Here is an 18,362-nt window from a genome sequence, read left to right as displayed (position 1 = left end):
TGTCACGCTGGGGGGGGGGGGGGGATGGAGGCTCATCATGTTTCCTGGTATCCAAATTGCACAGGTGCATTTTCCTTTTTAATACACTGAAATGATAATGAGCGTCATCCCGTCTCCATTAAGCACAGTCCAACTGACCATTAAGGCCTCTCGTCTTTTTGTTTTTTTCTTTTCTTCGTTTGCAGTCGTCATCGATATCTTCGGCGCTTTGTTCTTGTTGCGCCCGTTGCTTTTGGACATGAAGTGGATTTCAAACATGGAATAAATGTTCCCTTGTTTTCCGTCCGTGAGGGAAAGCTTGTTTTGGAAATAAAAACACTGATTGGTGGAATGTTTATACAGGCCCTAGAAATTCAGTGCTTATATTTTGATTGAGACCTTAACTATATACCTCTCAAACAGAAATGATTTTTTTTTTTTTATCTACAATATTTTTTCATTTTTTTTAGGTGTTGTCTATTTATTTTGAATGTTTTCTCCCTTAACTATTTTTCCCCTACAGTATTAAAGTTTTTTTTATTATTATTCAAACAATTAACAAACTTGTTTAACTTTGAATAAATTGTACTTGTCTTTATTAATCTAAGAACACTTAGTTTAGAACACTAAGAAGCACTTTTGTTTAAAAAAAAATCCCCAAATTTTTAGTCAAGATTTCTGAAGGAGAATTTTCTTGTCTTCGTGTGCTGCTGCACTGATAGTGTACTTGCTATAAACCTCTTGTATTTTTCCAGCTAGGCTCCCTTTTTTTCTTCTTTTATTTGACCATTTTCATTTTTTCAACGTTAAGTCTTCTTCTTCTTATTATTATTATTATTATTAAAGAATGTTGTAAATTAGCAAACTTGTTTAACTTTTTTGAAGAAATTCGAAAATCCGCAAGTAATTTCACAGCCAACGTTATATCTGAAAGTCTGCTTTTTTTCTTTTTTTTTTCCTCTCTCTTCCATGATCTACTTTATAGTCTTAGAAAAAGCATTCGTTTTTTTCCGAGTGTTGGAATTTCCGTTTGATAGAGGTCCGTAGTGGGAATACTTACTGTGTTCGGAAGTCCCATTGAGATTTGACAAATTAATCGCCTGTCGGTTCTGATTTACAAAATATGTACCAGAACGAAACCAGGCTCGCTCGTGAAAGTCTGATTCGTCCATCGGCTCCGTTCGGCTTCCGCGATTTGGCTCGCGCGGCGATCGTGACGCGCTGCGTTTGTTTGCGTGTTTGTGCGCGTGCGCGCGCTTCTCCGCTGTTTCCCGACAGTAGTCGAGTACTTCCGAGTGGCCGACAATTTTTTGAACCTCTTCCAAATGTGGAGCCAGAGTCGCCGAGTGCGGCAGCAGCAGCAGGAGCGTTGAAGCATTTCCGGAGGAGAGAAGGAAGGAAAGAAGGAAGGAAGGAAGGAAGGAAGGGAGGACGAGCGAGCCCACGCAGGAAACATCCACGCGCATCTGCACAGCCGAGTGACGGACGGACGGACCGACACTTGTTCCATCCAGGCCGAGCATCGGAAGCAGGTAGGCCCCCCCCCCCCTCTCGGGGTCCGGGACCCCCCAAGCTCGTTGACTCGCGTTCGGTGCGCGACGGGTTAAATTCTGCAGCTTTTTCAACGCCTCGCGCGTGCCGAGTGTGCCGTCCCGTCCCGGGCCCTGCGGGGGAACCGTTTGGACTTTTCGAGCCTCGGCACTGTCAATTTGCTTGATCGTCGAACCCCGAGCGCAATATTAATCGTCCTTCCTCTTTATTATGATGATTTTGTAATTGAGCCGAGAGCTTCCTGGCTGCAGTTGCATCGTTAATATTCGTCAGCCACCCGGGAAATAAGATACTCAAAAAAAATGGATTGTATTGATTTGAACTGTAACCGTGGCCACTCGATTAGGTACACTTGGCCGATCTGCCGAATGAGTCGTCTCAAGGAAATGTCAAATTTGAGTGACGGCTATGAATAAATTAGAAGACGTTTTGGGATGATAGATTGCAGAATATTAGATACATATTGGAATATTTAGCTGGAACTGCTTTTTGGCTATACATTTAAAGTAACATTTTTTTTATATGTTGTTATTTTTTTATTTTTTACATGATACATAATATATAATATTTTTTGGGCTTCTCATTTGAATTAAAAAAAATATATATATCAAATATTAGAAGTGGGCGTGTACTGATACCGTGAATGAGTATCGATACCTGGCCTTATTTCACGGTATCATCCGTTTTCTTTTATCATGGTGTGAAAATAACAAATAAAATTGGAATATTAACATTAATTTGGTTACTTTCAAAGAAAAAATTCTATATTGGAATACTTAGTCCTTTTATTTTTTTCGCTTTTCGTTTTTTTTGGGGGGGGGGTTGTTTATCTAAGGCAGTGGTGTCAAACACACGGTCCGTGGGCCGGTTCTGGCCCTCAAACAGTTGTAATGCGGTCCATGAGAAAACTTTGTGATTTATAAAAATGAGCTCATTTTTTTGCATGTTTAAAAATTATGAATATAAAATGAAATATGTATATATATTTTTTTATTTTCGGATCATCATTTGAATAAATTATTGTAAGTAAAATTATTTTTCTTTGACGTAGTTTTTTTCTTGCTTTTTTGTTAAATATGACAGTTGTTTTTTGGGCAGTTGGTGGTTGTATATCCAATGCTATGGTATCAAACATATGGCCCGCGGGCCGGTTCTAACCTGCAAACGGTTGTAATCCGGCCCGCGAGAAGATTTTGTCATATAAAGTCTAAAAAACAAGCTGAGGTTTTTTCCATAAATGATAAACTTGAAATGTTTTATGATTAATACCGACACTGTGCTTGTACTGTTTTGGACAGTATTGCAAAAAGATGTTAAAATTGCCGTTTTAAATTGATATATATATTTCCCGTGATTTTATTGTTCCAGCCCACTTGGGAATAGATTTTCCTCTATGTGGCCCGTAAGCTAAAAGGACACCCCTGTATTAGTGGTATCAGTGCTTGATATCGGTGACTACTCATACTAAACACTAAATCATTTTTAAAAAGTATCACCAAAATGATATCAATTTTTTCTTCTACTCCTACAATAACATTTGTGCACCCCGTTGAGCGACAACAAACGCAGCTGCACTTGCCTAATGTTCAATAAATATAAGAATCCTCCTGTACCTCTATGAACCCTCAATTCATTTCCCGCCAGCTTTTGAGCAAAACGTTCCTGCAAAAGCCGCCTTAACAGTGCAGGCGTACCTAATAAAGTGACAGGTGAGAGCCCTAACACTGAGGGCCGGCGTTCGTAAGCTAGAATACATTAAGCGTAATGTAACTTCAAAGGGAGGTGTTTTTTTTTTTCTTTAGCGAGCGGTTAAAAGGCTTAACAGCATCCATTAGCTGCGAGGAGGCTCCTTCAGTCTTAGCTTCCTTCTTCCGTCACCTCAGCAGAAACGCAGCCCGACAACTGCACTACACTATATACAGCAAGTCATTCGCACATTTTCACGCTAGCTAACTACAACCTAAAAGTAGCAGTTTGGAGGTTTAGGATTAGCCTAGCATGTAGCCTATACTACGTTCTCATTAGCGATGACGTTTTTGCGTTGTACGGCATGTTAGCATTAAGTCACCAAATTCACTTTTTTTTTTTTAACATGGTGGTGTTTGAATATATCACATTTAACTCTATTTTGGTGTATATTTAAAGTAACACTCATGCTAATTGCTATGCTAATTGATGTTAGCTATTGAATGTTCGCACTATACTATAGCGTTTAAGGTTGCGGGCCGCACGGAGGAAAATCTAGTCCCAAGTGGGCCGGACCGATAAAATCGTGGTATATATTCATATAACTTTAGCCCCGGGTGCTCGGGGATTTTTCACTAGCCTGGCCTTATTAGCGCCCAACTCGGACTGACTTTGAAAGGGTCGTAACATCGTCAAATACAAATATTTATTTACTTTACTAGGCTCGCAAATGTCATAAGTCGCCCGCTAGTGCCACCCGGTGGTTTTGGGATGTCAACACAAAAATTTCTACTGCGACTTGTTCCCGAGCTGCCTTGGAAAGGATTAAGGCCAAAATTAGCATCATGTGTGAAATGGGCTTTGGTTGGTTTAAATACTCTGCAATTTTTAATTATTTTTTTTTCTAGCTACTTTTGTGTTAAAACAGTTGTTTTAAAATTGACTTAAAATTTACTCTGTGCTGATATCCGTAAACCAGTGGAGGTCTTACATTTTATGTTAACATTAAGCTAGCATACTTTTGTGAGAACGCTTAGCTTTGGATTAACATTTTGCTATCTAAGCATTTAATTTTTTTTTTCTGTAACACATTTACATTTATATTAGAATAATAGGCTTTGTCAAGATTTTTAATTGGTGTAACATTTGCTAATTTCCACCAGCCTTATTAATTAGCATTCGGCTAGCAGGCAAAACACCTGATTGGTACTGTATACATAATATTGTAAACCTGTAACATTTTAAAATCACTCCTACTAATAATAATGCATTATGAATTGTAGTCAAATAAAATTTTACAATCAATTCAAGATTATTTTATATATGCTTTATACTGAAGTAGTGTTGCAGTGATTCATTTTAATGCCACTAGAGGGAGCCCGCATCGCTTGCTGAACTTTGAGTTAACCGATGCACAGAGCAGCTGATGACACGATTGTCGCCCCCGCAAGCTTTGTCAATAATACCACGTGTTAACCCGGCCGCCTTCGTCTTCCTCCTCATCGTCCTTTTATGATTTGAAAGAATGTGACAGGTGCAAGCAGCCCGTCTCATCCTTTACGTCGTCACTTTCACGGCCGGCCTGCTCGCTCGCCACAAATAATCCTTTACATCGTCCTCCATTTCTTTCTTATCCTTATATTCAGAGTACTCCTCCAAACACCGCAAACCATAATTGTAACAAAATACAATTTAACTCCATGTTCTAATTAATTTGCTGTACATTTGAAAATGAAAATATATTGTTCCCGTCACGGCAACAGAAAACATTAAATTAGATTAAAACTTGACAAAATGTGGCATACATCATTCTGCAAAGGAGTCACCATAATACAATTTAGCAATAGGTTGCTTCATGTTCTATTTGATTTGCTCTGAATTTGAAAAGAAAAATGTAACCGTTCCTGTCATAGCCTTTAAAAAAATGGCCAATTAAAAGTGTTTTGCAAAGGAGTCACCATAACACAATTTAGCAATATTTTTTTGCATCATGTTCCAATTCATTTGCTCTTAATTTGAAAAGGAAAACTTACTGTTGTGGCATTAAAAAACACCCAACAACATTAAATTGGGTGAAAATATGACAAAATAACACTGTAGCATTTTGCAAAGAATCGAGTACTAACCCTGATATTTGCAAGTATGCTAGCTTTTTGCTTGCATATATTGAATAGATTTAACCGCACCCACCTCTCACCACACAATATCGTTTATGACTGTGCGAACAAAGTCAATTTTGGAATCAGCAATTTTAGTTTTCATTAGCATAAAAATACAACTCATCAGATTTGTTGTAATTATTCCCCAAAGTCATTAGATGGGGAGAATGTCCCAAAATAACCTGCGTATCTCATTCAAGACATGAGTAATCAATCAACTCAACACAAGCAATCTCAATGATCAATTAATTGATTTATGGATTAGTAAACCCATCTTTTGCGGACTAATCACCCTCTCTCTATTCTCACGTCTCATAACTCCTAAATGTGGGCTTGTTTATGCATATAGATAAAATGTATAACCAACGGAGCTTTGTGTGAGCTCATCTGCAGTCACTAAAAGACGTTTCCGCCTCTTTCAAAAGCCACGCACGAAGACCTGGCGAACCTTTTCGAGCACAGACGACGCCTTTGATTCTGCGGCGAGATGCGCTGCCTGACGTTACGTAAGAAAAAAAAAAAAAAGAGGAGGATGCGGTTAGCGAGGGAGTAAGAATAATGGAGGGCAGCTGATACAGATGAGGATGGAGGCCAAGGATGCATACGTGCATGTGGACAGGGAGGCAAGGACGGCAGATGCTTTCTTGTCTTCTTCTGCGTGCGTGCGTGCGTGCGTGCGTGCGCATGCTGCAGTTTTACGGCCCAAAGGACGGCGCGGCGCCTCACTGGGCGCTTTTGTGTGTTTTGCATGTTCCGTGCTCACTCAAGTGTCACCGCACAGTCGCGGACAGGACAGGAAATCGTGACATGAGGTGCAGTCGGACCAAAACAAAAAAATGTGACATTTTGAGTTTGTGTGTGTGTATGTGTGTGTGTGTGTATACATACACATATATACACATGCACATTGAGAACAAGTGCAGCACTAACATATTTGTGACATAACATCGACGCACTTGGACTGTTAGAATACTGCACCAAAGCAACGGTAACGTGCCTGGATTGTTAGAATACTGCACCAAAACAACAGTAACGTGCCCGATTGCCTTTACTGGTAAAATAGCTTCGTTAGCATTTTCTTCTCTGTGTGCTCTTCTCTCTGATATTTCACAGGGAGAGTGCCTTTTGGTGGCTACTAAAAATAAATGCAGATTAAACCGGACTGGACTACAAGCTGCAGGGTTCAAAGTGTGAGAAAAAAATAGTTCTTTATAGTCTGAAATTTACGCTAGCTCTCTCTCTTTCTCTCTCCCTCTTTATTTATATTTATATATATATATTATATATATATATATATATATATATATATATATATATATATATATATATATATATATATATATATACGCACCTTTTCTGTCACAAAAAAAGCTCCTCCTTCCTCCCTTCCTTCCAGGTTTATTTTTTCGCGTGAAAAACAAAATTTTCCGTTCACAGGGTCAGCTTAACACATTAGATATTTTATTTTGACAGTCATGATGTAGTTGTGGTGATATTCGAACTCGAATTGAGTTGTGTGATGCTCCAGGTACCGGGTCTTCTTCCAGGCCCGGTTGTCGTGGCGACATCACCCTTCACGCCTGCTGAGAACACTGCACTTCCCCCCTGAGCTTTTTTTTTTTTTTGTTATTTTTTTTTACGTTAGAAAAACTGCAGCAAAATCTCTTTTTGCACACGCTGGCACACACACATCTCGTGTTGCGTTTCCGAGCAAAGCGGCTCACATCACGCTAAAACCGCTCAGCGGCGCCGTCTTGCGAGACCGTCAGCGTAACGGCTTGGACAGTTTACTGGTTTCCTATTGGAGGACAAGACAAGTCCCGGTCATGAATGACATCAATAATTTTCTTTCAAATCAGGTTTAACAAAAACACACACAAATCAATATCGATAGATAAATGGAGTTGTTTTTCGTCTTTTGGTTGCTGAGCGCACTCCAAATACGACTGTCCCTTGTCTGGCTGTCGTCCATCTTTTTTTTTTTGCCATGAATACACTCGAGAGGTGTCGTCTGTCTACTGCATCACGCTGAGGGCAGCTCCTCTTTTGGTGACCTTTAGCTTCAGCACAAAGACAAACAACCGCGCTCAGTATGATGCACTGCCAAGTAGTTTGTGACGAAATCGTAGTTCCCCAAATATAGGACACACCTGTGTATAGGACGCACCTTTAATTTCAGGGTCAAATTCTGGTATAAGACGCACCAACAGTTTAGCAACTATAGCAAAACAGAATAAATCTCATCATTATATCCTTAAGTCATATATTTGTTGGGCGTCAAGTTAAGTGTGTATCAGATTTCCCACATTGCGAGTGGTCAGTGAACGCAGCATCATACGTTCAGTTGTTTTTCCTTTATCTGACGACACAGGTCGGGTTCATTTTACCATAAACACCCAAAGTTGCGCACCATTCGTGTTCCGGCAAGTTTATGGTTGTGTGTATATGCCAAAAGACCGCAATTAATAATCAAACGGAATTAATATCTTTCTGTGTTCTCTAACTGGTGCACTGCACCATAACTTGTTCCTCTTAATTAAATCAGCTGGAGACATCATAACTTTGACATGACCCTCACCCTTTTAGGAATATTCCTGTGTGTGAACATAGATGGACTCTGACGTTGGTTCAGCCTGCTCGCTTCTTTCTTTTCCGCTAACACGAGCTGCTGTTAGCTTCAACGAGCACTGGCTGCTACCAGAATACTTTTGACCTTCATTTTTGGGTAAAAAAGTGTGTCTTATATTTGGAGAATTACAGTATTTGACAGTAGCGCTTTTTTGTGATATGTGCAGCTGCAGAGGCCGGCAAAATGCACTGAATTGTTACGATAGATAGATAGATAGATAGATAGATAGATAGATAGATAGATAGAAAAGCTAGCTAGCTAGCTATGGAAATAGCTATATATAGCTAGCTAGCTTTTGAGAGATAGATAGATAGATAGATAGATAGATAGATAGATAGATAGATAGATAGATAGATAGATAGATAGATAGGGGTATGCACTTGTTAAAAAAAAAACGTATAAAAACGTTTTTGGGAGTGAATGAGTTAAATGCTCCACACAATGCAATCCGAGACCTGAAAAGTTGTTTTTTTTTTTAAACAAAACTTTATTTACATTATTGATGATGCAAAACAAACTAGTTAGGACAGTAACATTGAAAATACATAAATATATTTTAAAAGGTCTTATCTTTGTGAAGACTGATTTTTAAGTCTCAGTTTTTTTCTCCCCAGGTTTTTTAAAAAAAAAAGCCACGATGAGACCAAGCTGTGTGCTCACAGTTCTGCTCGCCACAGGTGAGAACGCAACCCGATTCACAAGCAACAGAAAAAGCGAAACATAATATTAATTTTGTCATGATTTCCATTTCCCTGTTTTTGCAGTTCTGTTAGTTTCTGGCAAAGGTAAGTATGCAATAATAAATAACGGCAGCGTCCTTGTAGACACTTTCGGTAAGATAAACCCCGCCCCCATGTCAGTCACCGAGGAAACCATGACATACTTCCTGGGTGAGGATTTTCACATCCTGCTGCACGCGCCCAAGCTGGAGGTGACCTTCCGCCCCAACCCTCGCTCGCCCGAAGTCTTCCTGATGCGCGGCGGCCTGGTGGTGGGCAACCGGGCCAAGAAGAACCTCCAGCTCAGCCACTTGGTGGTGGACTCGCTGGTGGAGGGGGACGAGGGCGTCTACACCATCAAGAACCCAGAAGACGCCCAGGACGTCAGCCGAATCAGGCTCTACGTTCGAGGTACTGGGTGCACTTCATCTTTACAAATAAATGCAGTACACTCTACTGTATATGATTTTTTTTTTTCCCACTGGAATACTGACTGGCAATATTAAGATACGGCATAAAAAATAGAGTAAAAAAATTAATTTGTTGTTTTTCAACCAAAACATAAGTCTTTTTTTTTAGATAAAAACATATAAATAAGTTTTGTAAATTAAGGATGCCCAACAATTGATATAAAAATATGTACTGTGTATGTTAAAAGAAATATACAGTTCCTTTTCCAAATGGTTTATTATTACATTATTTTGCATTATATATATATATATATATATATATATATATATATATATATATATATATATGTTTGTTAATGTTTGTTAGCTGTTTTCAAATGTTTTTTTAGGCATATATATATATATATATATATACACACACGTGTTACTGTTTTTATTGCCTACTTTATCATTTGCTCGATTATGGGATGTAGTCTGCCAGGGGACGTGAACAGAATACAGAATAAGAATTTCATCGTGTAATTACGACGCATACGACAATACAACTCTTGAATCTTGAGACGGACATAGCCTATATAGAATATATAGAACATAATATGACATAATAATAATTCATCAATGACGAGAAACACACAGTCCACATACGGCAACAATTAATCAGCAAAACGGCTCAAAAAAAAAAGAAAGCAGCTGTGTGTGAAGGCAAGCGTGCGCGAAAGGCGAGCGCAGCGGCGTAACGCGCGGCTCACGCACCATAAGGAGCGCCAGCCGCGCGTTGCCAGCTGATAACAAGTTTGTCCGTTTGCTGTGATCTTGGCAGCGCTGCCGCCAGCCTGTAATTATGCCGCTCTTTAAGCATCCCTCCATCCCTCCCCTCCCCTCCCTCCCTCCTTCCTTTCCTTCCTGTCCTTCCCCGCCGCCCTGCCGAGTTTGATTCCCACCCCCGTATTTCTGGATCACTGCTCTCTCACTTCTTGACAAGCTGTTCTTTTTTTATAGCACTCAGACTTCCTTCAAGCGCCCGAGCGCTCTCCTCCTCCTCCTCCTCTTTACTTCAACGAGCAATTTGCCTCGCCCTGCCAAATTTGACTGTTTTTCCCCTTCTATTAACGCCAAGTGCACTCGCGTACTGTATGCGCGTGTGGGCAAGGACCAGCACATTGGACAATGCGGTTTATTTAGATACAAAACTCGAAAAAAAATATAATTTTTGCGAACCTTTGACCTAACTTGAGCAGCAATTTTTTGAATTTTGTGGAGCTTTTTTTTAGGTTTAGGAATCTGAAGAAATTTTTTTTTTAATCTAACAATAGTATTTAGATTGTGTTTACATAAGTAATTAATTTAATGTATTTATTATAATTTATCTATGTTAAATTAATGTCATGTGCAGAAATAAAGCAACATACACACACACACACACACACACACACATATATATATATATATATATATACTATTTTTTTTCCATACGGCCTTTTAGTCTGTATGAGTTGGAAATGTCTGGCTGCATTTGAATGCACCATGCAGCTGGAGATTTGTCAAGCTGATCGCAAGCAGCGCTCCAAGAAAAAACAAACTTCAAAATAAAAGCCTAATAAGGCCATTGCATTGCATTTATTATTTGGTGTGTTTATTTTGAAGTTGGCCTCTGTCTTTCACACATTTGATGGTTAGAGGTTTAGCTAGTTTGCATGAAATTACATGTCAAAGATCTACCAAAGGACACTAGCTTAATAGCTGTACTCGAATCCTTGCTTACTTGCTTTAATTACCGCCCACAGACTGCTACAACGAGCAGACGGTGAAATATGGAGATAACTTCCGTATTCCGCTTTTGGGCGTGACACCACCCCTCACCTTGGAGCACAGGCCCAGTGCGGTGGAGGCCAACCAGACATCCAGGTAGGTCCAGCCGAGCCACAAAGGACGCTTCATTAGGTACACCTCATTATGAGCTGCATCTCCATACATTCAAATACTTTACATACATTCTGTCTTCTATGTTCAATTTTCATTATATTTGGGGGTTGGTCAGAGGCTTTTCAAATGGTGGCTCCCATTTCATAATACTTTCAATGTGATTGGTTCATTTTAAAAAGGTAGCAAAAAAACTAAGTGTAACCTAACAACTGTATTTACTGCGACCTACTAGTTGTATATGTTTTATTTTGAAAATGTGTCAAATATTTAAATTAATTAGATCTTATTATTATTTTTATAGTCATCTTTAAATAAATACACAAGATATAAACACAATTACTAATTTATATGAATATATTTAAATAAATACAGAAAATGTAAACACAATTATATTTTTTATATTAATTATATTTAAACAAATACACAAAATCTAAACAGTTTCTAACTTATCTTAATGATATTTAAATGTATTTATTTATAATGATTAATATTATAATTAGAGTATCATATTGACTTTAAAATGTTTTTTTTTTTTGTATGTTTTTTTTTTTCCAGGCCAGCTCTGGTTCTGCTGACGAGCACGGGCGTGGCCCGGGACGGCTACCGGGATCGCATCAGCGTCGGCGACCACCACGTGGTCCTAAGGTCGGCCACGGGGGCCGATGACGGCAGCTACACCATCAGGGACGGCCGGGGCGCAGTTCGCGTCAAAATCTGTCTGCAAGTCATAGGTGAGAGCCAAAAGAAAATTGCGGACAGTAAATGGAATGCCACAAACAGACAAAAACAAAACAAAACAATAACAGGAGCTTCTGTAGACCACAGCTCACGTCCAGACACTCACGTGCAAAACTGCGCAGTCACCTGACTTTAGGCACCACCCCTTTTTTTACACGGGTCCCCATATTTCTTAAATTGTTCTGTACTGGTGACTTAAAAGGCTTCTTGGTTCGCGTATGTTTTTTCCTCAGAGCACCAGCACTTTGTCAACCTGCATCACGGCGAGCGACTGAAGATCAACTTGATGCTCAACAGCTCCGTGGTGCACCTCTACTACAGCGCCGACACGGACCACCAAATGCGTCTGCTCATGGATCGGGGAGAGTTCACTGACGTAAGCACTAGTTTTAAAATATATATTGTAAATAGAGAGTGCTGCCTTCACTTATGAAGCAAAAATAAAGCAAAATAAAGCAAAAAAAAAAATCTAACGGGGGTTTCAATTCAAAACAAACACTTGCAAAACTTACGCTACGTGAAGTGAGATTTTCAGAATTTTTGCGGATATCTGCAGTTCTAAGTCAAGAATCTTTATGCCACAAAATGAGTGGTTTATTTTTATTCTCAAATTAAGAGCAAATTAATTGGAACATAAAGCAACTTAGTGCTAAAGTGACTCTTTTGGAAACTGTTGTATGCCTTTATTTTGGTAGGTTTTATATGACTTTTTTTTAACTTTTTTTTAACGCCTTGAATGTTCAGGTCATTCTCAATTCTGTTTTCTTTTCAAAATAAGAGCAATTCAATTGACACATAAATCTACATAAGTGTTTCGCCCTGTTAAGTGGGTACTTGTCTTGTAAAATATTTTCAAATTAAGCGCAAATTAATTGGAACACGAAACAACTTCTTGCTAAATTGTGTTACAGTGAGTCTGCAAAACATTGCATGCCTTCATTTTGGTTTATATGGAGGGATACGTGCTGTTTGGCGAGGGGGTGCACATTTCTGAAAAAAAAAATGTTTTTCAGGGCTTACATAATTCCAAAAAGTAAGCAGTAATTTGAAAATTCCTCCAAAAATATGATGTTTTTGTATATGTGTTTTATGTTTTTATTTGTATGTGTGTGAACGTATGCACTTGCCCTTTGGTTATAGGCCCAAACAAAGTTGGGCTTTGAGGGTCGCCTCTCCTTGGAGGGTTCTCTGGTTTTCCTGGATCAAGTTAAGCGCTCCGACGAAGGTCTTTTCAAAGTCACCGATGCCCAGGGATTCCCCGTGTCCAGCGTCCACATGGAACTCAAACGTGAGTGCAAATAACACGTCCCCCGAGTCAAATGAAGGTCACTCGTGTTATTCCGAGCGTGTTTTGGCAGCGTACAAGCTGGAGTCCATCTACGTGGCCATCATCGCCCTGCTGAGTCTGCTGGTCTTCCTCCTTCTGGCCTGCCTGCTGTCCTGCCTCGTCAAAGTCCAGAAGAGGGCCAAGAGGGCCGCCGCTTTGGAGAAGATCGCGCAAAATGCTGGCAAGGAGGACGAGGGGGAGGCCTTCAGACAGGTTACATGCTGCAAAAATGCCAGCCCTAATATATATATATATATATATATATATATATATATATATATATATATATATATATATATATATATATATATATGTCTAAAAACATTTGAAAACATCTAACAAACATTTTTCTACTGTAAATGACATCACCAGAGCTCAAGGCTGTGAAAACGACCAATCATGACTTACGTGTTGATCATGTGATGTTCATTAACTGAACCCTAATTGATTACAGACCTTCAGCACATGTGGTGTCATTTTCAGTCAACAAGTAAAAAAATGTGTTTCTGAAAGTATTAATCGTACAAGAAAAACAATTTAGTCATGAAATTCTCTCATTCAATCCCTAAGACGTCATTTTACGTTTTTGGAGTCCAGATATTCAATCATAGGTCCTCTTACATATTATATATTTAAAAAAATGTGTTGGACTAAAACAGCGTCTATAGTCTACTATTTTTCTTCACAAGTTGGAAAAATGAGAAAATATTCTTTTGCGCTGTGTCAGGTGGTGAAGAACATCACCAAGCTCAGCGAGGAGTCCAAGCATTCGCAGGCCGACAACACCGAGAAATCTCAGAGCACCGAGGTGGACATCAAAGTAAGACGCGCGTCCATTTTTGGATCTTTTCAATGTCTTTCCGGCGGCGTGACGGGCTGTTTGCGCGCGCGCAGGGGCTGGAGGTGTCCTCGAAGGAGGTCGGCATCGGAAACCTGGACACCAGCGACTCGGGCGTTGGCTTCAACACCGCCCTCCCGTTGGACACCGACACCGACGTCCCCGAGCAGGTCGCCGACTCGGACGCCGTGAGCATCACCGTGGCGCCGGAGACCAAGTCCGGCGCTCCGCCTCCGCCCGCCGCGGGAGTCAAGTCCGGTCCGGCGGCCGAGACCAAACCCGGCGCACCCGAAGTAAAGCCCGAAACCAAAGACGTCGAGACTCCGCCTCCTCATGCGCCCAAATCGGCCGACGTCGAGTCCGGCCCAGCCTCTAGCCCGGGACCCAAAAGTCCACTCGGTCCGGCTAGTCCGGCCGCCGATCCGAAACCCGTCCCCGCTTCCCTGGATCCCAAGCCGACCACCCCGAAAGCCCCCAGTCCGGCTCCGGAACCTCAAAAGATGTTTTCCTCCGCCACCCCCGCGGCCTACGAGCCTCTGACGTCCGACGACAACATTCCGTTCCTGACGGAGCCCATCACTAATGGTAAGTTTCTGTAAAGTGAAAATAAATCTCTTTCCGAACCAAAAAAAAAAAGTCGCTAACAGCCCCGCCCCAAATAACACTGCGACAGCACTTTATTTTTCTATAAAAAGCCAAGCTAGCCAACAAGTGTTCATGTTATGCATGACAATAACACGCCACCAACTTCAAAATAAACCGCACTTCAAAATAAAAGCATATAGACACTAATGCCTCGCTATACTTTTATTTTGAAGTAGCTCCCACATCGCAGCATAACGGCTCACTTGACTGATACGGAGGACGGAAAGTGCCAAAATTCAATAAATAAATGTAACTTCAATAATGAATGTGTAACTCGTTAATTAAATGCCATTAATTATTTACATGTTACACTAATTCAATTAATATTTCATTAATTGTGTCATTATTTAAATAAATACATTTGAATAAATAATAATTAAATATACCATATATACGATTGGAACCGTAACTGAACGGTAGCTAGCGGCTAATGTCGCTAGCGATTAGCAGCGGCTCCAACGTTAGCAACTACCGACGAGAACCGTTAGCTTACGCTTCAAAATAGAAGGAAACGCAATTTCGATTCCTTTGTATGTTAAGCACATGTGAAGAAATTGACAATAAACTTGACTTTGACTTTGACTTTGACTTTGACAAATCACAATTCACTTTACATATACTTTAAAGCAAAAAACAAAAACTTGTTCTATTTAAGTAAATAATTGTAAACGTTGTCATCACAGGAACCCCCGAGCCAAGCCAAGAGCAAGCTGATCTTATTGGTGGTTCCTCTCTGTAAGCAGCCAACACCCCCCCTCCCCCAAGCACCCCCCCCCCCCCCCCCCCCCCCCCCCCCAAAGTGGATCCCCGATCAAGCGGTGCTGGCAAACATGAGAATTCCACCACCACCATACGAAGAACGGCCCCCTCGTCACTGAAGACAATCACGACCCCCCCCCCTCGAATTTGGACTTTGGTTGACCTAACGCCTGAACGTAGCCTCCACATTTCATATAACGACACCACTGTATGTATTTCTTTCAGCTTTAGATTTGGAAATTCCCTCCACAAAACTGCCAGACTGCAACTACAGAGTTTACAAGTCGAAAATCCACCTGAAGGTATTTTCCAACAACCAGGTTGCGCATTTCATTTCAACGATCTTTATCTGGCTTCACCCCCCCCCCCCCCCCTCAAACCCCCAAACCCCCAAACCGCTTGTGTACTAGCATGCAAAATATGCAAAACGACAACAACAAAATAATGCTCGCAACAGTGATGTCAAGCCCACACTAACGTGATGTCATGTGCAATCACATTGAAGGGGAACAACAAAAAAACAAAGGGGGGTTTTGTAGAAATTTAATGCACACACATACACACAAATACACAAACACACTCACAAAAATACAGAAATCATTTGGAATATTTATATATATATATATATATATATATATATATATATATATATATATATATATATATATATATATATATATATATATACACGCAAAACAAACAAAATTTTTTAAATGCGAACCTATTGGAACTCAATGTTAACTACAACAGCTAAATTGTCGGCAGTGGTTTCTTTTTGCACCACTAGAGGGAGCCCAAACGTTGGAAAATCAATTAACCCAACTATAGTCTGATCCCAAAATATTTTTATCATTTCAAACTCCGCTTGTTAATAGCCTCATAACAGGGCTAATAATATACTCCGCAAAAACTCACTGTAACTCTCACTAACAACCCAGGCTAAACTTTACTCCTCCCCCGACATGCAAAGATGCTATGATGCTGATGTAGGGATTAATATAATGTCATTTTAAGTTGCCTACTATTAGAAATTGTAAAAATGACTGCGTATTAGCCTGGCAAACAAGTCAATTAGGAGAGTCTCCTTGGCACTTTATTTGACGAAGCCATGCTTTTCCATTCCAATCAAACTGCTGCTATTACTCCCAATGCTCACCTGTCCAGGTGCTTTGTTTACAGTTTTGACTCGCTGACGTTTAAGCCCCGCCCCATCCCATATTGCGACGCTGATTGGTCCACTTGTCTTTTTCTGGTAAGTTAACGCTCATTTTCCTCCTCCTATCAGCATGGAAACCATTGAAATTTTTCATGGGGCTCATTTTGTGAAGATGAATTGTTCTTTATATTATAAACACAAAAAAGCACGGGGAGGATGCCAGGAAACAAAGTAAAGAAAAGTAAAGAAACTAGAAAAGAGGAAAAAGGAAACTCGGAACTGTATTTTCCACACTATGAGTGTGCATATTTTCAAACAATTTTCTTATATAAGGCACGCCGCATTATAAGGCGCATAGAATAGAAGCTACAGTAGTGGCTGCGGTTGCCTTATGCAGCCACTAGATGGAGCCGCGCTGAAGGGAATGTCAACAAAACAGTCAGATAACTCAGTCAAACTTTATGAATAGCCAATCGGAAATGAAGAATAAAGACGATTTGTGGAAAGAAGCAGAGAAAAAAATAGGCATTGAATGAAACGCCAATTAACAAAAATACACACGTGGAAACACACACACACACACTCGCACATACATTCACTCCAGCTTTGTAAATAATGCATGTGTACACCGCTTTATTAACCCTCTAATTGACTTTTTAAGTGTACGGAATGGTTATTGTATCATACTAAATAATGAACAAGATGACTAATTTCAATTCCTCAGCAAAAAATATATATCAATATATACACACACACATTACAAACTATATCAAGTAGTATTCACCAAAGCTCATTTAACTCATTCAATTCCAAAGATGATATATATATATATATATATATATATATATATATATATATATATATATATATATATATATATATATATATATAGGAGTCCAGATTTTCAATCTTAGGTACTTATTTATATATTTTTTTCTGTTTTTTTCAAGTGTTTGGCAAAATATGTTCTAAAAATGGCTGGAACTAAATGGATTAGGTACTAAAGTAATCAATTATGTTAGGTTTTTAAGTACTAAAGTTATCAATGATTTTAGGTAACTAGGTACTAATTTAATTATTTTAGGTAATTAAATACTAAAGTAACTGGTGACTTAATGTAAATAATGAAGGAATTGATCAAGTACTTAAGAACTAAAGTAATGGATTACAATTACCTAAATTTACTTATATTATTTCACTTTTTTGCTAAGTACACTAAAAATAGAGTCAAAAAATAGTTGAAATGAGTCAAGTAGTAAAGAATCCAACTGGTTTACGTAATAAAGTACTAAAATCAATTACTTTGAGTAATGAAGTACTTAAGTAATCAATGACTTTAGATAACCTGTACTAATTTCCTTTAGTATAGTTTAGTACTTAGCAACCTAATTGATTAGTTTAGTATTTGATTAATTTAGTATTTGCTATTTTAAACCCTCCTTTGGCCAAACACTTGAAAAAAAAAAAAAAACAATATGCAGTGTAAGGGATTGAATATCTGGACTCTTAAAAAAAAACGTAAAAATCCGTCTTTGGCATTCAATGAGTTTAAAGCCAAACACTGTTTAAAATGTCTAGGTGCCGTCGACGGGACGTTGCTCTCTGGCTCTACAGTATTTCCATGTTGTGTTCAAATGTAACTGATGTCATTGAATGCAGCACGGCCAAGGAAAACAACGCAGGCTTCCGTCACCCTTCGTACGCTTTCTATGTAAACTGTGCAACCATGTGCGTCCGTCCGTGCGACGTTGTGTTCAACACGCTCATGAGTGTGAATGTCTCACCAAAACCTCCAACAGTAAACGTTGTGGTAACTTTGACACATTTTTGCGTGTGCGTATGT

The 18,362-nt window shown here is 39.5% G+C and overlaps 1 protein-coding gene across 1 annotated transcript; it reads left to right on the top strand.

Annotated features, from left to right (window-relative positions):
• Nucleotides 1–1,206: 1,206 nt before the first annotated feature.
• Nucleotides 1,207–18,339, top strand: LOC148426052 (uncharacterized). Its single transcript, XM_088409652.1, has 12 exons — nucleotides 1,207–1,511; nucleotides 8,619–8,681; nucleotides 8,769–8,789; nucleotides 8,865–9,134; nucleotides 10,918–11,038; nucleotides 11,612–11,787; nucleotides 12,028–12,170; nucleotides 12,935–13,082; nucleotides 13,153–13,334; nucleotides 13,849–13,941; nucleotides 14,016–14,544; nucleotides 15,288–18,339. The coding sequence occupies exons 2-12, from the start codon at nucleotides 8,642–8,644 to the stop codon at nucleotides 15,341–15,343; spliced, it is 1,779 nt and encodes a 592-aa protein (XP_088265778.1). The 5' UTR covers nucleotides 1,207–1,511; nucleotides 8,619–8,641; the 3' UTR covers nucleotides 15,344–18,339.
• Nucleotides 18,340–18,362: the final 23 nt, after the last annotated feature.

The sequence above is a fragment of the Hippichthys cyanospilos genome, chromosome 3, assembly GCF_059441005.1.
Source record: "Hippichthys cyanospilos isolate Australia breed blue-spotted pipefish chromosome 3, RoL_Hcya_1.0, whole genome shotgun sequence".
Classification (NCBI taxonomy): Eukaryota; Metazoa; Chordata; class Actinopteri; order Syngnathiformes; family Syngnathidae; genus Hippichthys; species Hippichthys cyanospilos.
Note: the sequence above shows the minus strand (reverse complement) of the source record. Positions and strands in the feature narration are given on the sequence as shown.

What these genes read in the sequence shown, in the direction of transcription:
- LOC148426052 (XM_088409652.1), top strand. Translation starts at nt 8,642, where the DNA reads ATGAGACCAAGCTGTGTGCTCACAGTTCTGCTCGCCACAG. An exon ending in GCACCGAGGTGGACATCAAA is followed by an intron (nt 13,942 to 14,015) that starts GTAAGACGCGCG and finishes GCGCGCGCGCAG; the next exon opens with GGGCTGGAGGTGTCCTCGAA. An exon ending in GACGGAGCCCATCACTAATG is followed by an intron (nt 14,545 to 15,287) that starts GTAAGTTTCTGT and finishes TTGTCATCACAG; the next exon opens with GAACCCCCGAGCCAAGCCAA.